This window comes from Oreochromis aureus, linkage group 20, assembly GCF_013358895.1.
Source record: "Oreochromis aureus strain Israel breed Guangdong linkage group 20, ZZ_aureus, whole genome shotgun sequence".
NCBI lineage: Eukaryota > Metazoa > Chordata > Actinopteri > Cichliformes > Cichlidae > Oreochromis > Oreochromis aureus.
In genome coordinates, this window is record NC_052961.1 from 3,590,152 (window position 1) to 3,615,419 (window position 25,268).

At 43.3% G+C, this 25,268-nt stretch overlaps 1 protein-coding gene across 2 annotated transcripts; it reads right to left on the reverse strand.

Annotated features, from left to right (window-relative positions):
- Positions 1-2,485: 2,485 nt before the first annotated feature.
- On the reverse strand, positions 2,486-20,667 carry LOC116309665. Of its 2 annotated transcripts, XM_039604122.1 has the most exons (5): positions 20,540-20,667; positions 20,132-20,395; positions 7,726-8,097; positions 4,076-4,109; positions 2,486-3,098 (listed from the first exon to the last, which is right to left on the reverse strand). In XM_039604122.1, exons 1-5 carry the CDS (start codon positions 20,615-20,617, stop codon positions 3,058-3,060), a joined length of 789 nt encoding a protein of 262 aa, XP_039460056.1. In that variant the 5' UTR covers positions 20,618-20,667; the 3' UTR covers positions 2,486-3,057. The 2 variants fall into 2 exon arrangements, with proteins under 2 accessions (XP_039460056.1, XP_039460055.1); XM_039604121.1 differs by lacking the exons at positions 20,132-20,395; positions 20,540-20,667 and adding an exon at positions 8,201-8,787.
- Between the last annotated feature and the right edge of the window lie 4,601 nt (positions 20,668-25,268).

The window sequence follows — 25,268 nt, forward strand, 5'->3', positions numbered from 1 at the left end:
TTTAGAATCACTCGTCTTAGCAGTAGGATTTACATTAAAAGAGAAACAAATTAAGTTTGAGTGAAAATGTACATTTTTTGCACTCTCTGGTCAACTGACTCAGTGACTCAAATGACTCAAAAAACCCGATTCACTTTGGTGAGTGACTCATTAAAACTCGATTCAGTAAAAAGAATCAAATTTACCATCACTATTACAGAGCACGAGGTTGGGTACACCCTCTATCAGCTAACACAGATGGACAGAAAACCATTCACACCTATGCTCAGTTAACTTTTCACAAATGTCTTTGGACACTTGGGATTCCAAAGACGTGCATGATAAGCCACTCCACTTAATTGAACCTGTAGCGGTGCGATGGTGATATTTTAGACAATTAGTTTTGCAAAAAAACAACATGGTCAAGAGATTACTTTATCTAAATGTGACTGAAATATTTTAAAGGTTTCTGTAATTATATAGAGGAAAGAGGTTATCAGACCAATCTAGAATGCATGGAAAATGATTAACATTTCAGAAAAGTCAGAACAGTCGAATAAATATACATTTCCTTAAGAGAATTGTAGAAACGCAGGAAAGAATTTCAAGATGGTCCTAAGATAAAATGACAGGATGTGATGCATGAACTTGAATAAATATAGGAGGAAACATTTAGCTAAAGAACCTTGAACATAAACCACAATTTTTGCATGTGTGACATGCAAAAATCCAGAACACAATTTGGTCAAGAGATATTATCTAATGAATCTAAATGTGACTTCAATACTTTAAAATCTTCTGTAATTGTGAATTTTAGAAATGCAGATCATATGACAGGACATGATGCACAAACTTTCTTTTCTGTGATATTGGGCTGATGCAGGACACATTTGGCCTAAGAACCGTGAACTCAAACCAAGAGTTCTCCTGTTAACCTGTGCACAACTAAAAAAAATATATATATGATAAAAATAACGTATTTCTACCAACAGCCAGCCGAGTGTGATCAGACTTCTCCAACACATCCACTCTGACACTGCTATTGCTCATCTGTGTGCAATATCTCATGTTCTTTCCATGTTCTGTGCAATATTTATTTGGCTCATGTGCAATATTTGTGCACCCTAAATGACCATAGCCCCTCCACCCTTATAATATATTTATTTATTTATTATATTATATTTTATAACCGCCCTTGTATACAGCCACACAATGTTTCTGTTTCAATGTTTCTTACACATACGCCACGTACATAGTTTAACTCAGAAAAAAAATTAAAAGGATATATATTGCTTTTTATTTTATTTATTTTTTTCCCCTCGTTGTATATTGTTTTCTCTTCTTACTTTTGCACCTTTGTGTTCCAGCTACCCAGTTTCGCTGTGCAAGAAACTGCACAATGACAATAAAAAGCTCTAAGTCTCTAAGTGTAAGTCTAAGTTGTTTCCTGCCACCTGTAGGGGTACACACATGTGGGTTGTACTTGAGGGAAGGAACAAAGAACTGATATTAATAAATGACTTTCTGCACTTTTGTCATTGGTTGTTTTCAGGCTGGGCGTATTGTTTCTTTTCACTCACTGTAATACAAAATAATGGGAATGTTGGGAATTTTGTTCAGCAGTTTAACATATTATACATAGTCTGTTATTTTAATCTATTTATCTATTTATATTTATTTATATGTCATTAAGCATGTTCATGTGAAAGCTGATTGGTCAATAGGCTCCAGAGAATATGAAGCATGTAAGAAACATTTCTTTAGATTTATCAAACACAGTCTGACAAAGATTATAAAGACAGATTGCATCACTCAGCTAACTTGCAAATATTTCAGTGATTAAAACTCCTAATCTCTGATCCTATGAATCTTAGCCAGTTGATAATGCAGAGGTCAGCTGGAGCCAATGCGGGTGAGGGGACTCGCCCAGCACTAACTACCTAGAAATCGTCCATGTGTCCCCCGTGTTAAGATGAAAAGATGACCATACCTGAGTAGCCTTGCAGGTCAAATCCTATACTGTCCCAATCAGTCATGGGACTTTAGAGGACTGAACAGCAAGTCTTGAGGGAAGGTGATCAGATGTTGTAATATAACGCATTTTAACTGTTTTACTGTTTCACAAAGAGTTTAAAAGTGAATATCCACAATTATAGGCTTTAGCTGCTGGAAATCTTATTAGCAAGCAAAATCAAATAGTAAAAATCATAAAACATTAATGAAAACATCTGAATTACACTTATCTAATGAACCTACTCTGAGCTAATGCTAATGCTGACCCTTACGTCCCCCTCTGCTACTGAATGTCACATCTTCAGAGATGGAATCCAGCTTCACCCCTCGGGACATCCAGTCACATTACTAACATCTAATCATTCATTAGATCCATTATTCCAGCCACACTGTATCATGCTATCTCTGTCTAGTTGACATAGATTTAACACCAAGTTTAAACTTTAACATCAGGTCAATATTTTTTCTTTGTCATTCATAACAGAATTCACATCACATTTAAACATTCGGTCATATATGGATATAATTCACTTCATGTTTCACTCAGTTTATGTAATTCTATTTCAGTTAGATTTGTCTTTAGCACATTTTCACATGAACATTCATTGTAACATAATCCCTATTTAATTCAAATACTGAGAAATGCATCCTTTCAAAAACTGTTTGTTATTCACCATTTATTTCATACAACTTTTTATTAAATCAATTTAAAAGTCAGGCATTCATTGAGATCAGTGGATCTAGCCACTAACACACACACACACACACACACACACACACACACACACACACACACACACACACACAACGAAACAATGACATTAGAACAGTCATTTGTACTACTCAAACAACTTTTCTCATTATTATGTCGATCAAACTTATATTTTAGGGAAAAAGGGAAAGTTCTGTTTTAGCACTCTGATCATTTTTAATCACATTAGGCTGGACATTAAGACTTTTTATCCCCTCTCAGCTGTGATGACAAGAAGCGACCACTGTGACAAGGTGTATAACTTGTCTGTGGTCGCTTGCGTTGTTTCTGGAGCTGTGTCACTTGATGTTCTTTCAGGCGGATTCGTTAAATAACGGCATGGTGTCTGTGTTTTCTACAGGGTGGAAAATATGTTTGTCAGAAACCAAAGAATTGTGTCTGTACAGAGCAAAATTATTACATTTAAAACTGTAGTGAAAACTAAATTGAACTGTTTAACTGAATAAAAATAAACAAGAATTGAAATATGAAAACCCAAGCGACGAACATAAAACAAATTATTAATCCCTAAGGAAATTATCTGTCCACAGAGTCACAGAGACAGAGTTAAAAGGATGGAGACCATAGGGGCGATCGTGGCTCAAAAGTTGGCAGTTCGTCTTGTAATCGGAAGGTTGCTGGTTCGAGCCTTGGCTCGGACAGCCTCGATCATTGTGTCCTTGGGTAAGACACTTCACCTACTGGTGATGGCCAGAGGGGCCGATGGTGAGATATGGCAGTCTCACTTCTGTCAGCCTGCCCCAGGGCAGCTGTGGCTACAACTGCCTCCACCAGTGTGTGAATGAATAGGGGAATTGCAAAGCACTTTGAGGGTCCTGAAAAGTGCTATATAAATGCAATCCATTATTATAGAGTTTATTCTGATTCCTACAGATAGTAACTTTATTATTGAGAAAATAAAACTGTTATTATGGTGGTTCCGGTGCAGCAGGAGGGTAGGAGTCAAATAACATGCATGAATATTTTATACAGTAACACATTGTGGCCAATCTAAAGTGATTAAAATTAACTCCAACCCTCACCAGTGAAATATTAAAAACCTCATTATGAGCTATGAGATATAAGATATTTCAACCCTCTGCTCGCTTCGTAGATGCATAAGAAGTGTTGCATGGAGCTGGTTCAAAGCAAGACCTGAACCATTAACGTGAGACAGTTTCAGTGAAAACAGGAACAGCAGAGACCCCTAGTGGTAACTGTGAAGATCATCATCATCAAATCAGTGAAAGTTTTTAGTATATTGCAGTGAAAGTGACTTTAATGGATCTTAAGAGAGCTGTACGATGAATTAAGGAGTGTCGGTGTGTTTACCTTTTGCCACTGCATCAAGTTCATAGTTTTGTGCCTGCAAAAGAGTTTTACCAATTAGTAAAAACACTAACTCTGATAAAAAAAAAGAAAGACAGAACTAATTATTCACTCTTCATTCTATTTCTGCACAGTTTTAGTAGTTAGGTCATATTTGCAACCGAGGGGAAACACGGAGTGCCCTAATGATGGTCTCAAGCCCAGATAAGTTGGAGGGTTACATCAGAAAGAACATTCAGCATAAGAATATGTCAAATTATATGTGTAGATCCATCTGTTCAAATAAGGAACAGCTTGAGACATTTATCTTGTTTCTGCACACAAATGTATTTTAGGGTTTATAGTTAACTTTTAACTAAACTACAAGACCATATTGTGGCGAGCTCAGACAAGGAGGAGACAGAGGTTTCTTGGGAGCACAGCCGTTTATTAGCATTCAACCCCGGAGCACACACCAGCTCACACCAAAGCTCGGCGCGGCAACAACAACAACAACACAAAAAAATGGCGCTCTCTCACCCGGAAACACACAGTTGCAGAGAGAGCGTCACCTGTAACCATGGCAACAGAACATAACTGTAAATAACAAAACCCCGAACAGCCCTGGCCCGCTACATAGCCCTCACCTAAGGGGTCAGTCGTCCCCGACAACCCCATTACCCAACACAAAGTCCTGCAAATGTCCATGTGTCTTCCTTCGGCGCGCAGGCCGATCTCGACCAGCAGGGGAAGAGTCACTTGGATGAGAACCTGGGGTGCCACCAGCATCCCCTGCCCCGGCGGCTGCTGGAGCGGGCGGGCGGTATGGTGAGAGTCTGTCCTGGTGCAACACCGCCACGCGCCCTGGGCGGATCCGGTACACCACTTCTGTTAGCCGCCCCATGACTTCCGCCGGCCCTTGCCAGTGACCGCACAGCCTGGGGGACACCCCTCTCTTGCGAACCGGGCAGTACACCCAAACCTTGTCACCAGGCACGAAAGCTCCCCCTCGGGTCCTGGTGTTGCAGGCTCTTTTCTGTCGTACTGCGGCGCTGACCTGGGCCTGGCGGGTGTAGTCATGAACCACTCGCGGCCGCTCCCTCAGCCTCCTGTAGCAGTCCCTGGCCACCGACACGCGCCGGTTCCCTGCCTCGGGGACGGGGAAAGGCCCTAGGACGTCTCCTCCCACTCTCTCCATCGGGGCCCCCACCCGATGCTGCTGTAGGGGGACAATGGAGCGTTGAGTGGGGCCCTTCCGTGCCGTACAGGTGTCACAGCAGTGCAGATGAAGTTCCACATCCCGTCGACAACCAGGCCAGTAGAACTGTCCCCTGAGACGGCGGAGAGTTTTAGCATTTCCATAGTGGCTGGCCCCCACCGAGCCGTGGACAAGCTCGAGCACCTGCGACCGCAGCGACCGAGGCACCAACAGCTGCAGGAGATCCTTGCCCTGTCCGAGGGCCCGCCATCTCCGGTACAGGAGGCCGCTGTGGGTCTCCAGATTGTTGTACTGGGAGTAGTAGGCCTTCACTTCGGGCCCCTGTCCTGACACCCCTGTCCAGCCTGGGCGTCGTGCTACCTCCAGCCAGGCCCCCACCTGAGCCAATGTCGCATCAGCTTCCTGATCCTGCTTCAGCTGCTGCATGGTCAACGAGAGCCATCCCCCTCCGCCGGCTGTGGCCCGAGCAGTAGCCACGCCCCGTGCCTCCTGGGCCCGCTCTCCCTGCCGTTTCGAGAGGGGCAGCTGGCGTGGGCGCAGACAGATGGGTTGAGCAGAGCCGGTGTCGATGGTGTGCTGAACCAGCCGAGTCTGCCTGCAGTCTCCGGTTCCCTGCTTTTGACCGCACTGGAGGGCCAGAGTCTCTGTACCAAGAGTGATAGCCAGCTTCGCGGTGTCAACGCAGGCCCCCCAGCGGGTCAGCAGATCAAGGCCGATGATGCACTGATCTTGGATGTCAGCAAGCCAGAAGTCGTGCACCAGCTCCAGATCCTTCACTCGGATCCGCAACGGTTTCTTCCCCCGCATGTCAGTTCTCTCCTCCGTCACTGTCATCAGCTGGGTGTCGGTGGGCGACCAACCCATCACAAGCGGCCCGGATGTTCAAGGAAACACACCAGGTCGTATTAGGGAAATGGCGGACCCCGTGTCCACCAGGGCCTGGCAGGGCTGGTCCTCAACACAGCAGCTCAGGTAGAGTCCCTTGAGGTGCCCGACTAGGCCCGCCACCGTGCATCATTCTTGGAGGGGGGCAGGAAGCTGGAGCGGTGGTCCCCTCGCTGTGACGCTCCCCCTCTCATCCCCCTGAGGCCACATAGTTCTGGCCTTTGGGGCGGGCGCCAGGCAGTCGCTCACCACGTGGCCAGGCTCATCGCACCGGTAGCAGCGGTCGGTCTTTCGACGGGGACGCCTCCAGGGCACCGAGGGCTGCAGCTGGCATACCTCCGGGACCTCCCCCACCCTGTCGTAGTCTGCGGCTCTGATTTGAGGGTAGTTTGGGGGGGGGGCTGGTTAGGTCGCGAGGTGAGCACAAGCTCGGCCCTTTCCGCCTCAAGGAGCGCCTCACGGAGAGTCTAAGGCATGGCCAGGCGGACGTGTTGGCGTAGTCGCTCTGGGAAAAGTCCTCGCAGAAAAGCATGCAGGCTAAGCTCCTCACGGGCTGCTGCTGGGAACTCTGGGTAGCCACAACGAGCATACAGCAACACATCCGCTGCAAAGGTGCCCAGGCTCTCCCCCGGCCGATGGCTCCGGTTGGTCAGCTGCTCCCTGCTCTGATCAGTGGAGTGCCGCAGCCCAAACTGCCTCTCGAGTGCTATGGTGAGGGCCTGGAGCTCATGCTGCTCTGACGGGGCTAGGTCAAGGAGTACCTGCAGTGCATCTCCTTCCAATGCTAGCGCTAGGTGTGTAGCAGCCTCTTCGTCGCTCCAGCCACTATGCCTCGCTGTTAGCCGTACTTGTGAGAGGTAGGGCTCTAGCGGGGTTAGCCCGTTGTATTTCCTTACCTTAGCTGGCGTTGCAGGCATCACTGCTCGCTGTCGGGGGCACGGCGTGTCGGTCGACAGAGGCAGCCCATGAAGCACTGTCCTAGCGTCGGTCGCGACAGGCCACTGCCGCGGTGCGCTCGCGCCGTCGAGACCCGTCGGAGGACTTACATGGCGGCTCGCTTGCTCTCTCTTCAATCGCCCACTTCCCAAGCAGCGAATACTCTCCTCGACGGCTTGCTCCAGCCTCTGAGTGTCTCTCTCCATTCCGGCGAGGGTGAGCTATCCCACTTCTGACACCAATGTGGCGAGCTCAGACAAGGAGGAGACAAAGGTTTCTTGGGAGCACAGCCGTTTATTAGCATTCAACCCCGGAGCACACACCAGCTCACACCAAAGCTCAGCGCGGCAACAACAAAAACACAAAAAAATGGCGCTCTCTCACCCGGAAACACACAGTTGCAGAGAGAGCATCACCTGTAACCATGGCAACAGAACATAACTGTAAATAACAAAACCCCGAACAGCCCTGGCCCGCTACAATATGTTAAAGTTATTAATAGTGAGCTGCAGTCATATGATGGTGACCTGGGTGTCTATGCAGATCAGAACGCAAGAAAAAATAATTCCGTCATTTTAGAACGGCAAAGTCTGGCAGCTGTAACATGTGGTATGTAAATAACACATCACTTTACCTGCTGATGTGCTGCTGCTTGATGATGCTGTCCCCCTCTGTTGGAGCTCCCCTCACTGATCCAGTTGATCTGCTGGTTGGTTGCTTCTGGTTTTTGGTGTTTTGCTTTATTGATCATTTGTTGAGCAACATTAAAACAGCCGTCCCAGTCTTTCCTTTTTATGTTGCTCATAATTTCTTTAGTCAAAGTCTCATTTGCTTCTTTCCTCAAAAGCTCCTCCAGAACTTTTTTCTCTTCTTCCAAAATCAGTTTGTAGTAAAAAGTTTTCTTGTTGCACCAACTAATTTTTTTTATAAACCATTTTCTCCACCCACTCCAAGTCATGAAGAAAGCTACAACAGTCATGCCCAGGAGCAGAGAGTAAGCAGTAAGCTGAAAAAGAAGCAACAAACATGCAAAACATAACAGCATTAATGTGTGATAGCCATAATTTCATTAAAAAAGCAGAATCAGCATAGAGCAAGAAAGTCCTCACCCTTGACCTGATTTCCGCTTCATCTTTTTGAGCTTTTTGTTCAGTTGTGAAGTTCTCAGATTTGCAGAACAGCTTGCTCGTGTTTTCATCAGTGTTACAGCAACCATACCAGTCCGTGACAAGCAACACAGCTACAATCCACAGCAGACTGATTAGAAACGCTCTGATAACGCGCTTCGCTACAAGGCATAAAAACGTGGATGGATGTTTCGCGGTGCTCCGAAATGTCTGGTCTATCAGGAGCACCAGGAAAAATATAAAAAAAACAGGCACGACGATGATTTCATTACATTCAAACGTGCGTCCTGTGCAAGGGCACGTCGTGTTCTGCAGATAAAGAGTGACAATGACCATCCCGATGACTATCCCGAGGGGACCGGTTTTTTCAGAACTAACTAATTGCAGGACTTGTTTCCACATCTTGAACAGTTAGGTGCCTGCTGGGGATTCAGCTTCTGTCCTGTAAAATTACACCAAGTATCACAGTCTCTTTGAAATTCAGCTTAATATCCCAGTCCAATTGCAGCCGTGAAATGAGCAAGTCGTCCAGTCAAAGTGATGAAATGAGCTCTCTTCTCCCACCCTCACATAAGAACCACGAGCGTTGCTCCTACAGGTGGCAGGACGCAAACGCAACGTGATGTCATGAGTTTTAACTGCACTCGCTTCAGAATCATTTAAAGTGTCGTGTGAACGAAAGTCACTCTTGCTCTATTTCACTTAACACTGTGAGGAGATGGCCTGTCACTTCTTTTTGAAATTAAAAAAAAAAAAAAGAAGTCCAAAGCACTCAAACAGCGAGCGGGTACAGACCAAGCTGAGTTGTAAAGTGACATAAAATGTGTGATTATGTGGGCGTATTCACCTTGTGTCACTGACTGTAGGCACAAAATCTGTTTCCTGTTTTTCATACCAGCTACCACAGTCTCCGGTTACCTGTTTGCTGTGTTCATAGTTTTTGTTACTCCTCTGGTTAGCAATGCAATAGGCCTGGTTGACCTATTACATTGTTGGTTTTTAAATCAATCCATCCACTAAAATGGATGTCTTTTATACCATAAAGTTAAATTTAAGAGAGGAAAAATTAAAGTAGACTGTCTCTCTGCTAATGCTTTTCACAGAGCGATAGAGGGTCCCATCTGACCCAAAGGTATGGGGCTGATTACCAGTGATTATGGGTATTCTGTGTACTGATAATATTCAACTGTCATAACACTGTAAATGAGTTTCCTCCTCTCTCTAACCTACCATTCCTCTTTAGGCCTCATGTCATTTTTCATTTCTTTTACTTGCAGTTTGACAAGTTAAGTTAAAATGGTAAAGGTCTTATATAAAAGAAATGAACAATCGAAAACATGATAAGTTTAGTTGTTCATTCCTCTTTCATTTGCTGCAGTCTCAGTAAATCATGAATGCATGTATTTTTTGAGGATAATAAAAGTCCAATTCCCTAACAATCAAACACAACATGATACCATGAGGTGTGGATCATTTGGACTGTCATGCAAAAAGCATTTCAAGCTTTTTGTTTAACAAGACATTTAATAAAGTTTTATAATCCTATAAATTCAACCAGTGCAACCAAGGTGCATTGGCTTTAGGTACAGCTATTCAGACTGCAACTAATGCATTCAAATACAGTAGTTTGACCATAGATCCCATTGTTTATTTATGACCCTAACCCCCTTTTTATGCACTTCAGGCATGTATTGACAGGTGTCCTTCTCCTGTAGATAAAACAGAAAGCTTAATGACATACTTTAACTTGCATCAGTCTCACTCGAATCCCCAGAGTTTAAATTTCAGAGCACAGAGGGACAATGAGAACCTGTGTGAGCTCAGAAACCCCAACAGATTCAGCCACAGTGGATATTAGAGTGTTATTGTGTTGAGCAAGAAACAGGTCTACATCGTTGTTCAGAGTTTCTGTTGAGACCCAACAAAGGCCTAATAGCACATGCCACTCCTACCTAACCAGACATTAGGAAGTGGAACCCATAGCACTGCATGAGCCGAGGGACAGGAGGGACATCAGCCCGCTGGGGCATAACCCTAGTGGTACAGGAGGACCCACGCTCATTGTCCCAGGTGCAGGGTCCACAGGGAGGACCCTACATCACAGGGGGCAGACCGTGGGACGAAGGAGGGAGAGGCCACCACACATCTGCCCCGGCTATAATGTAGCCTATAGTTTGGAAATAGTAGCACGAACAAAAAGAGGCAAAGCTTGAGGTGGAAGATTAATACTATAGTGCTATAGCGCCAAATAACAACAACAGTTGCCTCAAGGCATTTTATATTGTAAGATAAAGACCCTATGACAATAGGGTCTTTATCGATCGTGGCTCAAGAGTTGGGAGTTCGCCTTGTAATCAGAAGGTTGCCGGTTCGAGCCCCGGCTTGGACAGTCTCAGTCGTTGTGTCCTTGGGCATGACACTTCACCCGTTGCCTACTGGTGGTGGTCAGAGGGCCCGGTGGCGCCAGTGTCCGGCAGCCTGGCCTCTGTCAGTGCGCCCCAGGGTGGCTGTGGCTACAACGTAGCTTGCCATCACCAGTGTGTGAATGTGTGTGTGAATGGGTGAATGACTGGATATGTAAAGCGCTTTGGGGTCCTTAGGGACTAGTAAAGCACTATATAAATACAGGCCATTTACCATAAAAAAAAGAAATAAAAAACACCCCAACAATCATATGACCCCTATGAGCAAGCTACGACTGGCTGGGGTGAGGGAGGAAGACAGGACAATGACATGCTGTGAAAGAGAAACAGAGAATAATAATAACTAATAATTAATGCAGAGAAATGTATTATCATACAGAGAGTGGAAAAGGTGACTGAAGAAGAAACACTCAGTGATTCATGGGAATCCCCCCCAGCAACCTTGACTTATTGCAGCGTAACTAAGGGAGGATTCAGGGTCACCTGGTCCAGCCCTAACTATATGCTTTAGCTAAAAGGAAAGTTTTAAGCCTAATCTTAAAAGTAGAGATAGTGTCTGTCTCCCGAATCCAAACTGGAAGCTGGTTCCACAGAAGAGGGGCCTGAAAACTGAAGGCTCTGCCTCCCATTCTACTTTTAAATACTCTAGGAACAACAAGTAGGCCTGCAGTGCGAGAGCGAAGTGCTCTAATAGGGTGATATGGTACTACAAGGTCATTAAGATAAGATGGGGCCTGATTATTTAAGACCTTGTATGTGAGGAGCAGGATTTTGAATTCAATTCTGGATTTAACAGGAAGCCAATGAAGGGAAGCCAAAACAGGAGAAATCTGCTCTCTCTTTCTAGTCCTTGTCAGGACTCTTGCTGCAGCATTTTGGAGCAGCTGAAGGCTTTTCAGCGAGTTTTTTGGACATCCTGATAATAAAGAATTACAGTAGTCCAGCCTGGAAGCAAGAAATAAAAAAAAATAAAGACAAGCAAGGGTGATGCACTTATAGAATGCTGCATTTACTTTCACTACACAAACAAAACAGAGGTTATTTTGAATTTAATGTTAGCAACATCTCCAAAAACCCTGGAACAGAGCCATGTTTACCACTGCGTAGCATCCCTGTTCTTTTAACAGCAGTGCATAGATCTGTTTCTGGACTATGGGATTGGAGTGCTGTCCCATTGTTTTCTGATAGAGGATCTTAGCTGCTACAAAGTCTTGAGTCTTTGCCAGAGAATAGTTTGTCATTTTACCTCAGTCCATATCACATGAGGTTTGATTGAGAGAACATGTTGGTGTTTCTGCATTAAGCTCACATATGACTTTTTTTCTGCATGCTAGAGCTTTAAACATCATTTGTAGATTTGTTTAAGATAAGATAACCTTTATTAGTCCCACACGTGGGAAATTTGTTTTGTCACAGCAGGAAGTGGACAGTGCAAAGGTTATGTAGCAAAAATTAGAATATCATAAGAATAAATACACTACACAACTGTACAGAATAGAATAAAATACTATATGCAGTAGAATAAAATATACAATAGGATAAAAATAGAATACAAATTCTATATACAACTGGGTAAAAATACAACGATGCCAGAAAAGAGTATTGCACTTATTGCAAGTGTTATTGCACACGTGTGGATGTGTGTGTTTGATCAGTTGGAGTCTTTGTTGTGGAGTCTGACAGCAGTGGGGAAGAAAGACCTGCGAAATCTCTCCGTCCTCCGTTGATAGTGCAGTGTGGCTTGAGAGTCTCAAGATCATGGGCATCCGGTATTGATTTTCGGCCTTGTGCACAGAGATTTAATAATGATAATAATGTTTCTCTAGATTTTCAGAATATTTTCATGATATCATGCACTGTAGATAATGATATATTCTGATGCTTCATAACTATACAATGAGGAACATTATTTTAAAATTATTTATGCAGATTGGTTAACCTTGCCCATCTCTACATCTGAGAATTTTTGGATCTCTAAGATTCTCTTTTATACCCATTGCCACTTTTCAAAATGTTCCTCCAGCGATCAATTGGCCATTTATCCAAACACTGGTTCTTCCTGTCCTAACTTTTTTGAAACATATTGCTCATAATCCAAACTGACTTATTATTTTCCATAAAAAGATAGTAAAATACTTAAACATGTCAAATGTTAAAAATGATGTTCTATTGTGAGTAAAATTGATTCTAGGTTAAAACTTTTAGCTCTCACTCTTAAGCCCCTTTCCGTTGGTACCTACTTGGGTCGGCTCACCACAGATTTGAGAGTTTTCCATTAGGTCATAGCACCTGGTATCAGGTACTATTTTAGTACCTACTTTGCCGGGATTCCAAGCGATCCAAGATGATCTGAAGATGTGACTCCATGGCACTGATTGGCTCGTCAGTGACGTCACTTGATCAGTCATGAGTCATGCATCTCTTTCGTCAAAATCAAAACCAGCTTTTTTAAAAACCAGGATAATGAGGGAAACGGCTAGAACAACTACACCATGATCTCCGAGTCTGACGGAAAGCCACAGACCGAGCAGCAGGTATAACATTACCTTGCGTGTATCTTTGTTGTGGAGTTCGTCTCACATACTTATCATGAGACGCTCGGCCCCGTTGCTATAACGGCCCCACTCATGTCATACCACCGTGAGTTGATCCGAGCAGGTACTGTAGCTTCATATATAATGCGTGTAGGTTGAATCCTGATTGGTTACACTGTGTACACTGGTACACTTGCATGTACCAGTGTAGTGTACCAGTGTACCTGCACATGTGATGTGACAATAAAAGTGATTTGATTTGGTTAATAAGTGACCTAGAAAAGGAAACACAGAAGCTTGACAGAAAATCTAAGATTTAAACCAACACCAACAACAAAGGCTCAAACTATCACTACAGTGACCACTTTTCATTGTTTCAACACTAAAAATAGAAATTGAAAAAGTAAACCATTTAGCAAATTTAAGTAATTCCTTTTTTTAAAGCACTGATTTCTTAAGTGTAGCAGGATGATGAGGAATTCTTCGATCATCTTTAGGGTCGCAGGTGGGCTGGAGCCCTCTATCAGCTAACAAAAATAGAAAAACATTCACACTTATGGCCCGATAACTTATCACAAACATCTTTGGATAAGATGTTTGGACAACATCTTATCCAAAGATGTGCATGATAAGCCACTCCACTTAATACTATGAACTGTAGTGACGTTTTGGTGATATTTTTAGACAATTAATTTTGCAAAAAGCAACATGTTTCATGCAGGTTTCTGTAATTGTATAGAGAAAAGAAATGACCAGACCAATGTAGAGTGCATATTTTAGCTGCAGCAGTAGAATACAAATACATTTCCTTAAGTGAAACGCAGGAGAGAAAAACATCAAAATGGTGCCAAGATAAAATAACAGGATGTGATGCACAAATTTGTATAAATATGTGAGACAGGAAACATTTGGCGTGAGAACCTTGAACATAAACCACAAGTCTTCCAGTTTTGTACATTGTTTCTCTTTTTTATGTTATTGCCAGTTATTGGCAGCATATGTTTTGGTGCTTGAATTCAGCTGTTTTTCCAGGTTACAAATTATATCAATGAAATAATTAGACTATAAACTAAAGTAATTTATTCGTCGCAAACTTTCTGTCAATGCAAAAAAAAAAAAAAAAAAAAAAAAAAAAAAAAAAAAGTGCATGCAGGAAAAGGAACATGTGTTCAGTGTAGGAAATCCACAGTTACTAAAAACACAAATTAAAAAGGAAACCCATTTAACTATTTTGTCATGAATGGGCTGTATGCAGGCAGGAAAAGGACCCAAACGTGGAAAGTAAACTGCAGAACAGCTTTACTGCTGACCCAAAGGAAAGAATACAAAACTATACTGGGACCTGAGTATGGGCTCAAATTGTAAATGGCCTGTATTTGTATGGCGCTTTTGTAGACATTGTTCAGGGGTCGACCACGTGGGAGGCGGCAGCAGTTACGGATCATTTCTGGAGGCTCACTAAGATGACTAAGCTTAAGAGTGAGCCAGTAATGACAGAAATAGTGGTTGTAGTGGTGGATGAAGTGATGGATTAGCAGGTGGCTGAGCTGGTGCTCCTGAGCCTCCAGAGGAGACAGGAACAGGTGCAGGTACCTGCTGGACACTAGCCGCTCCCACCAGAGGAGTAGGTATGGGTGCGTAGGTCGGCTGCGTTTTTGGCACGCCTCACCTCAGGGACCGGCATGGGTGCCGGGGCAGACTGGACACCAGTCACTTCCCCCCCGAGGAGTAGCTACAGGTGCAGGAGTGAGCTGGTAACACGGTCATTACAGCATTACAAGTAGCAGCATTACTTTTTCAGTAACGAGTAGACTATTTACTCTTATCGTTACAATGCCGTTACTAACAAGAAAATGCAGTGCGGTTGTGTTACCATTTTTCAACAAACAGATAGTTGAAGCCGTCTTCAGCTTACAGAATCTTATATCAGTTGCACGGAAGTAGCACTACGTAATCTGGGCACTACAGCTTTAAGCAGTTGCGCGCGCTCCGGTGGACGGCAATCACTTTCTCGCTGACTATCACTTTTTGGCACAACACCTGGAGCTCAGGGGGCGAAACAATCGCATGAGTGCTGCTGTTTGACTGAGGAAGAATGAAGTAGTTGTGGTAAGCCAATCACATGACCACTTAAAGACAAAGCAACAAGGTGATATATACCAGTTTTTCCATTGTGTTGATAGGCCACGTAAAACCAGTCATGATAAATATATACGCTGTGTTTTTTTTCCCCCCCTCAATAGTTTTGTCACGTTTACTGTCTAAAGACAGCGCTAGCAAGCACTCTCTGCTTATGACCAAAAAGAAAACAAAAAAAACAAAAAAAAAAAAACCAGCCCCTTTGTTTTGGTGGCAGAATCCACCATGTCAACCAATCAAAAAAAAAAAAAAAAAAAAAAAAAAAAAAATATGATATGTCAACATGACATTTGGTTGTTTAGGAAGAGGGGGAAGTTTTAGGAGTGATGGTGAGTGAGAGAAAGACAGCAGAAAAAGAGAGCGAGTTTTGAGGTTACAGATTTGGACAAAATTTTTTTGGGAGTGGCACAAATAATTTGTGTGGCATCTTATTGAATGCAGAACAGCTGAGTGTTCTGTAAATAGTTTGAACTGGTTATAACAAAGGGTAAAAGGTAAATGGCTGCAAATAACTTTGTTTGCGAAACTTGTGCATATGATTTTAAAATTGACAATATATATTTGAATTTAAAGTTATGAAATATGATTCAATAAACATGTTTGTGGTTGTTATAGTAAAATATAACTTTTTCTACTCTGACTTTGTTTTGTGTCTGATTTTAGATCAGCTGTGTTGATACAGTATGTCAAAATGAAAACATAACTGTAAATTCAGACATGTGAGGTTGTGCTAAAAAGGATGATACCAAACAAGGCAAAGTAAATAGTTTAAAGGTGAAATGTAGAGGAAACATCAAAAGTAGTCAAAAATGGCCAATTATATCCTGGACCCCAGAGGCTTAAACTTTTAACGCAATAATTACTTTTCAAGTAATTAATTACTTTTAGAATCTTGTAACTCTGTTACAACTATAATTAATTACTTTTTTAAAGTAACCTGCCCAACACTGTGGCTACCTGGCTGTAGTTGTGAATAAACCCCCGGTAGAAATTGGCGAAGTCGAGGAAGTGCTGGAGGTGCTTGATCGACGTGGGCGTGGGCCACTCCAGAATCGTGCGGATCTTGGCTGGATCAGTCTTCACCTGCCACCCTGCGAGTATATAGCCAAGGAAGGAGGACTGCTCGGGGGGGGGGGTGTCAGGTCTTGGAGAAAATGAGTATGTCATCAACAGTGTTGGGTAAGTTACTTTAAATTAGTAACTTAGTTACATTACTAGTTACTTCTCTAAAAAAGTAACTCAGTTACTTCAAGTTACTCGTTACTTTCAGAGTAACTAGTTACTAGGGAAAGTAACTTTGGTTTTACTCAGAATTCTCTTGTTAATGTGTTGCTTCTGTAACTGGATACCCAGCCAGACTGCCAGTCTTCTATCTTGCTTACTTGCCACACGTGCCCTGTGCCACCTACCAACAGAAAGGAAAAAATAATGTGCACATTTCCACGAGAGAAATCCCACGCCTGGACCGTTGTTGACCGCCGCCATGATTCTAGCCTGCTTTTTACATCCAACACAAAAACTGCAGTCGTGGTGCTTTTGATTGTACTCAGAACTTGGAAATTCTGCCTTCTGAATAGGAAGATGTAGGTAACACCAGACTGCAGATGAGCTGCATACAGAGGTGGACTGGGACAAAAAAATCGTCCCCGGCATTTTGACTAGAGACCGCCCACCATTATAGGAAAAATCATAAAGCCTTTAAATGAAAATAAACACTGTTGTGACAGTGATGTACACTGTTCTGATGGTATATATGTATCAATCTATCAATTGTTTGTTGTAAGACTCAGATAATTATTTTTTTTTTAAAAGCGAGACATTTTAAATGAGAATAATAAAGAAAAGTATTTCCTTGTGCCCCCTTTCCCTGTTAATGCCCTACCTGGCCCCCTGGCAACACTTTGCTAGATCCGCCCCTGCACAGTTACCAGCTGTCAGCTATGTAGAAAAGGATCCTGGTGTTATTTGTCTCTCAGAAACAGTTCATAACTTCCTTCAACTCATTCATGTCACCTAAAAGGTAAACCTGTTTCTCCATCACCTGTTCAACTCTGATGATTCAGTAAGGACATCTCCTGGTTTCATCTGCATGTTTCCCTCTCACCACATATCCAAACCGATATCATGACCAGCAGCTTTACAGCTGTGGCTCCAGCAAACATCAGCTGATACTAGAAATTAATATTAAATAAATTCTAACAACAGCTGATCAAGCTTAAACGTGCTGCTGCTGTTGTTTAGCGACATCCGCTGGTTTCCTCTTTCTGGCGCAAAGTGGGCGATAAATAAACAAAGAGAAAAGCCGATCAGCTGATCATTGATCAGTTTCATGATTGAAGTAGAAACAGGAGAGAATGAGAGAAGAAGAGGCAGCTGTGCAGCTTCAGCTTTGTGTCTTTTCATTGTAGCTGAAGTCCGGGACAAACTGTGTTCCTTTTCACCTCAGTACGAAACGCGTAATATTTTCTCTGAATACCAGACGATTCTGTTTTTACTGGACGGTTGGCAACTGTAATAATTAACCGTATGAACAAAATAAAGTTCAACATCAGTAACATAGCACCCACCCAGCTGTATAGAAACTCTGTCATGCTAGCTAGCACGCAGTACGAAAATGTCAGCGTACCGAAAATAAACTCCACCTAAACTTGGTTTATATCTGACCCTGATAGACTGCAGGTCATAACTTCTTACCTGAAGTTCAGTTCACCTGACACTCGGACCGGCGGCCGCTTCGGGTCTCTCCTCTTGCCTCCCTTTTCCTTCATCCACCTGCTGGCTTCCACCACTTGCTAATGTTATTGAATCTGTGGAAGCCCCGCGATATCCACCACACGAAGTAACGAGTAACGAGCCTATCTAAATCCCAGTAACGAGTAACGCGTTCCTGCTTTTGGCATAATAACTAGTTACCGTGCTCGTTACCACAATAATAACGTAGTTACTGTAACGCGTTACTTAATAACGCGTTAGTCCCAACACTGGTCATCAAGATAAACAAAGACAAATCGGTTCAGGAAATCACTGAGCACGTCGTTGACCAGGTTCTGAACGGGGCTTTTATCACTTCCCGATGATACAGCTGCGTGGCAGACGGCATGACCAAATACTCAAGATGCCCTAGGGGCGTCTTGAGAGCTGTCTTCCACTTATCCCCCTCCCTAATGCGGACCAGGCGGTAGGGGTTGCGGAGATCCAGTTTGGTGAATATAGTGGCTCCATGGAGGGGTTCAAAGGCTGAGCTGATAAGGGGTAATGACCCTCTGTAGTCAATGCATGGACGGAGTGACTTATCTTTCTTTTCCATGAAGAAGCAGCTGGGGCCCACCTGAGAGGATGGGCGGATCATACCTGCAGCTAGTGACTTGTGGATATATTTTTCCATGGACTCCCTTTCAGGTCTGGAGATGTTGTAAAGCCGGCTAGAGGGAAGTGGAGCACCAGGTCGATAGCACAGTCATCAACCAGATCAGTGTCAGGGGAGTCTGTGTCAGGGGAACCTGGAGCTAGAGTGGACGTGAGGCAATGGGCTAGACAGAATAGGCTCCAATGAGTGATTTCATTCCCAGACCAGTCTATTTAATGGCTTCACGGTGGTTTCCAGAGGTGACAAGGGTTACGGGGCCCACCTGATGGGTTATGTGACAGAATATTTGAATTTTTTTTTTTTTTTTTTTTTTTAAATGCAGTGACTGGGATGGGAGGATCGAGTGTTTCAAGTGGCAATTGAAGGCACCTAGTGAGAGGTAAGTCTATTAAATTTTGCTTTGCTCCGGAGTCAACGAGAGCATGGAGAGGGTGAGAAACCTGATCCAGGCATAAGGTGACGGGTAATATTAACCGGGGTTTGAGACTAGAAGACAATCCGCCAACCCGTATCCCAGAAATTACAAGCGGGCAGTGCCTTTTGGCCGAACTGGGCACTGTGCCAACCCTATGCTCCCCTGGGCCACAGTAAAAACATGCACCCGACCGAAGCCGTCGCTCCCTCTCCTCTGGTGAGAGACGGAAGCCGCTGATTTGCATGGGCTCCGCAATGGTGTCTGTTTCTATGAAAGCTGGGGCTGATTTAGACACCAGAAGTGACAGTGATGGAAGTGGGGACGTATGGGGTGAGGGTTAACAATGTCTGTAATTATTTTCCGCTTCCCTTTCCCTCAGGCGATTATCTATCCTAAGGGAAAGGGAGACCAGATCTTCAAAAGACTCATCGCGGGAAGCGAGCTGGTCTTTGAGCTCATCGTTTAGCGTGCGACGGAACACTCCCCGAAGGGCATGATCGGGCCAATTGGGCTCAGCGGCTGCGATAGGTTAGTCAATAATTAACTCGGGCGATGCTGCGGTTTCCCTGCGGTTTCCCTGCTGTAACCCTAGCAACCTTTCATCAGAACTGCCCTCAGATATCGGATGAGTAAAGGTCTTTTTAACCTTCCTCTCGTGTTAGGGTCGACACCAACCCATTTTAAATTTCGAATGGTAAATGGTCTGTATTTATATAGCGCTTTACTAGTCCCTAAGGACCCCAAAGCGCTTTACACATCCAGTCATCCACCCATTCACGCACACACGAATGCATTTTATAAAAAAAAAAAAAAAAAAAAAAAAAAAAGACCCAGAGGTCCACACCAAAAGTATTAAAACCAACATTTTCATGGATAAGGAAGCCTAACAAGGTAACCAAGAGTTGAGAAACAAATTGGATGATAACTTATTGTTTTTATTGTATTTTATAGCTGATTTAATACACGGGTCAAAACTGACCCGTTAACATAAGAGATGACACCAGAAAGCTAATACAAGAGGAAGGTTAAACTCACCCAGAAAATCATCATACGAGCAGGTTGGGAGCAGATGGGCAACAGGTAAGCCTCAGCCCAGAGAGATTCTCTCCCTGGGCCCAAGAATCCAGGGGTGCTGAATGGCGTGGCTAGGGCTACCTGAGATCCGTGGCCTGCAGATGGAGTGTGATGGCAGGAGAGCAGGCAGGTGAGGTACAGAGTGATTCTCAGAATGACTGTTTGGTATCTTGAGTGCGAAGGTGGAGCGTGAGCTGAGGGTTTGAGGCAAAATGAATCCAGGAACTGCAGCACAAGAAAGTTTCTTTAGTAAGGTAAACACAGAGAGAACTTGAAGCATGAGGCCCGGTTACCAACATGGGTTGCTAATGAAGTGGCAGAGAATGAACATCAGCGTGTGGCTTAAATCACTCTTGAGTGATTGCTTACAATTGGCTCTAGGTGTGCAGAAGCTGGAGAAGGTGGCCCTGTCCAGGGGCGGATCCCAGGTAGGTTCAGGAACCTCATGGAAATTTCAGCCACCCACCGTGGACCATGACAGTAACAGTGGGTCACAGACTCAGAACCATGACAGTTGCTACTGTTCCAAAGAATAACCAAAAATTCATCATTTAAAGGCTTGCATGAAGAAGGGGAAAATGCCAATGCAGGAGTACTATGTCCTATATTTATGTTCTTGCAGCCATTAACAAAAGTCAAAAAATGACATAACCTCCCCAAAGGGTGGGCCTATAATCCCTAAAAACAACAGCAACAAAATCAAATAATCTCAGGTGAGGACAATCAGACAAGAAGCAGAAACAAACTATCAACATAAAAAACAAGACCATTTTAAAAACAGGATATACACTAGTGATGTGTCGGTGGCAAACGAAACTGTTCTCAGAGCCGGATGTTTGAAGTGAATGACTTCAAGCCGCACGTGAGCCTTGTGTTTGTGCTGAGCAGAGGAGGGAGGGGCGCAAATAGTCTTATGTTTGCCGAGCAGAGGGGGGGCGGTAGTTACACTCGCAGTAGCACAGGAACAGAGCAGGAAGGAGAGGCATACATGCCAACCCTCCCGATTTTTCCGGGAGAATCCTGAGTTTCAGTGCCCCTCCTGAAAATCTCCCAGAGTCACCATTCTCCCGAATTCCTCCCGATTTTCCACCCGGACAACAAAAATTAAAAACCATATCTAGAGCTGGGCAATATAAGATTTTTTCATATCACGATATGTTTTTTTCATTTCAGGCGATAACGATATATATCACGATATAAGCCAAATAACTATATTTGTAAGATTTAAATGTGCCGTTGCTCACAAGTAAAATGTGAAATAATCAGCAACTTGTTTTGATTTAAATATTTATTTCCCATAATAAGTTCAACAGGGCAGATGTACTTAAGGAACATGAGACTTCAGTTTCAGATAAATAAAGGCAAATATTGCAAACTACACAAAAGGCAGCCGCTAAAGCGTTTAAGTTTCAAAATAGAACAAACAAAACAGACCACTAAATTGTCAATTCCACTTAGAAACAAAATTTTAATTCTAAAAATAAATCCTAGTTTGTTTTACAGAAGAACAGACAAAATTGACTAACTTTTGTCAATATCAAATAAACTGAGAACTAAAAGGAAATTCTCAATCTCTCCTTGTTGTATAGCTTAGCTTTTCAAACAGTTTTAACAGTTACTTTAGTCTGACAAAAGCCGACTGACGAATCAGCGCCTTCAGTCAGAGATTGAGCATGCACCGCTTTATTGTATTTCCAGACTTGCTTTCGGCACAATTTACAGTGCGCGCTACTCTGTTTTTTGTCAGACTTGAAATAGCGAAATACCTTCACACACGGAACTTCTATGGCCCTTCCGTTCGACAAGCTCTCCAGCATTGGAACCATCATCTGTTTTTTTCTTCGGTAACCTTCGGTCACGCTCTCGGTTGATTTTTCTCTAGTCGGCAAACTCATTTCCTCCATTACCTGGGCAGCCCGGCTGGCTGCTTCCCAAACAAATACACATGTGCGCCTTGGCACTTGTGCTGTACGTAACAAGTCACGTGACGTGACGCTGCGGCTGTGATTGGTTCGGCTCTGCGCTACTTAATTTTGATTGGCTGTTCTTTTTTTTTTCTTTTTTTTTAAGAGGACAAGAGAGATGAGGCCTATCGCAATAGTTTAATTTTTCTATCGAGAAAAAGTTATTTCGCAATACATATCGTTATCGTTTTATCACCCAGCTCTAACCATATCCCAGAATTCATAGCGCGGCCCAGCCAATTCCAGTTTCCAACAATGGCAGCTACTTAGTTTTAATATTACTCTTATTACTCTTTCTGGGTCGCAAAATAAATTTCTGCACAAAGCGTCTCCTTCTGCAGTTTCCTGTCTTACACAGTACTCTGTGCCCTTTAGCACACATTCTAACTGAAAGTGGCGTTTTTACTGCCCTAGCCTATATAAAACAATATAAACAGAAAATAAGCACTAACAATATATATTTATTCCGTAACACTGCTAAAGAATTTATCTCAGTAGAAGAACTTGACAAGGCAGAGAATGCAGTTCTTTGCTTTTGTCAAAAGGAGAGATATTCAGATAAGATCAGTAGGTTGCAGAGGGGTGAAAAGGTGAAGAAGAGTAGCGAGCTCTATAATCTTAATCCTAAATTTGAGAATGGTGTGTCGAAAGTGGGAGGTAGGCTTAGTAGAGCAGCTATGCCTGAAAAGGCAAGGCATTCCAGTATTATAGCTAGGGATCTTCATATTTCTGAAATGTACTTGAAAACAGGGCATGGTGGACGTAACCACATGCTGTCTAAATTACGGCAAAGGTATTGGATTCCAGGTGCAATTCAGGTTAAATTCAGGTTCAGGTTGGCATTTAACACCATCATCCCCTCAAAACTTGCCTCGAAGCTCATCGACCTTGGGCTGAGAACACCCATCTGCAGATGGATTCTGAACTTCCTCACAAACAGGCCCCAGGTGATAAGAGCTGGTAAGCACACCTTCTCATCACTCATCCGAAACACAGGGATGTGTGCTTAGCCCCCTCCTATATTCCCTGTTCACACACGACTGTGTCGCTAAACATAAGTCCAACACCATTATCAAGTTTGCAGATGACACAACCATCATAGGCCTCGTCACAGACAACGATGAGACGGCCTAAGGAGATGAGGTGATGGCACTGTACGAGTGGTGTCTGGAAAGTAACCTGTCTCTCAACGTCAGCAAAACAAGAGAAATGATAGTGGACTATCGTAAACAACCAGTCAGGGAACACCAGCCCATCAATGGTGTCATGGTCAAAAGGGTCATTAACTTCAAATTCCTTGGAGTCAACATCACTGAGGATCTCTCCTGGAGCCCCCACACAGACACCAGTGACTCTACTTTCTGAGGAGGCTGAGGAAGTTTGGCATGCATGACAACATCACCTCAAATTTCTACAGTTGTGCGATCGAAAGCTTGCCGAGGAACTGCATTACGGTTTGGAAGCTGCTCTGCCAGCAGCTGTAAATCACTAAATACGTTGAAAGCAGGAGAGCACATCACAGGCATGAGGCTTCCTGCCATTCAGGACATTTATCTTCTTTGCCTCCGCAAAGCACACAGCATTATCAAGGACCACGGCCACCCAGCAAATCAGTTGTTCTTCATGTTACCATCTGGCAGATGTTACAGGAATCTGTCTGCTTTGACTACAAGACTTTAAAACAGTTTTTACCACCAAGCCATTCGACACCTCAACCACAACACTTAAACACATACACCACACTCCACAGGATGCACTCAGAAGCTGTCCTACTGTTTCACAAGTACATACTGCACTCTGCACTGGTCACCCCACTCTTTTTAGTATTTAAATACAAATGAAAACCCTTACTCCGAGCAATACTGTACTAACTCTAAAATCTTGTACTACTCAGTTTGCACTGCCACTCACTCCTGCCACTTTATCCCATCTGTAATACCCCCCCCCACACACACACACTCACATATATTTTTTACTGTACTATACTGCTGAGTGACTTGTCTTCTGCTCATCAAATACATTCCATTGCAATGATGCTGACGCTGTGCTAACTTGCATATGACAGATAAAACTGAAACTGAACAGTCCCTTACCCATAACGCATAGATTACATAACCTATAGTTAAATTGAAATATTCCAGGTTGTAGTCATTCAAGTTAAAAAGTGTCAAAACAGGATTTCTAATAAATAAAGGCTGATAAACAATTTTCAATGTGCATACATATATGCACAGACTGCCACTTAACTGCGTTACCAAAATGAAATAGTGGGTAATGCAAATGATAAAGTGTAGTCTGAGCAGGTTTCAAGAACAGGAACTACATGGTTTTATGTTGTTTATGTGGGTTTAACTTCAGAGTTGCTAGAAATATTCAGAGATGGAGAGACATTATCCACATACCTTTACTGGTGCCTTTAGGAAACTCAGCACCAACGTCAGAAGGGGACAGAGGGGGGGATGCCTCCCCTGCACCCTGGTGACACACCTTTACCCCAAGGCCATGCATGTGTGGGTGATTGTGGTGGAGCGGGAATAGGGAGGCAGCTGGAGATGGGGAGGGAAGGAAGGGAGGGGCAGATTGGGAAAGAAATATCAGTCATTATGACTCACAAAGTCCCACCCCTTATGTCATGAGAAATACTCAGAGATGGAGAAACATTATCCACATACCTTTAATGGTGCCTTTAGGAAACTCAGCATCAACCTCACAATATTAGACAGTTAGGTCCCTGGTCACCCTCTAAGTCTTCTATCTAAATGCTGACCATTTCAGTATTATTCATCTGCTTTTGTTAATTCTAATTATTAGATTGGGGTAGATTGGGAAACAAATATCAGTCATTATGACTCACAAAGTCCCACCCCTTCACAACAAAGTTTTGTTTTGTTTTTCTTTTCAAAAGGGAAATGTGTGTGGTCTTGCTGATACGTGTTCACTTTCCAAGCTGCAGTGCTCATCAGATACAAACTGTCTGCCAAAGATTTGGAACTTTCTGACAAATTTTCCCTTTAAGTAGCTCGCTGTTTTTGTTACCATCATTGGCGGTTTTACTTACAAAAGTTTACTTGATAGTGATATGCAATGCACTTTCAAAGATGTAACTCGAGACACGTGTTCTGGTCATCTTTAAT

Coding starts and splice junctions, on each gene's coding strand:
- LOC116309665 (XM_039604121.1), bottom strand. CDS start 8,620: ATGTGGAAACAAGTCCTGCAATTAGTTAGTTCTGAAAAAACCGGTCCC. Junction 8,098..8,200: donor AAGCGGAAATCAGGTCAAGG/GTGAGGACTTTC, acceptor CTTCTTTTTCAG/CTTACTGCTTACTCTCTGCT. Junction 3,099..4,075: donor ACTTGATGCAGTGGCAAAAG/GTAAACACACCG, acceptor TCCACCCTGTAG/AAAACACAGACACCATGCCG.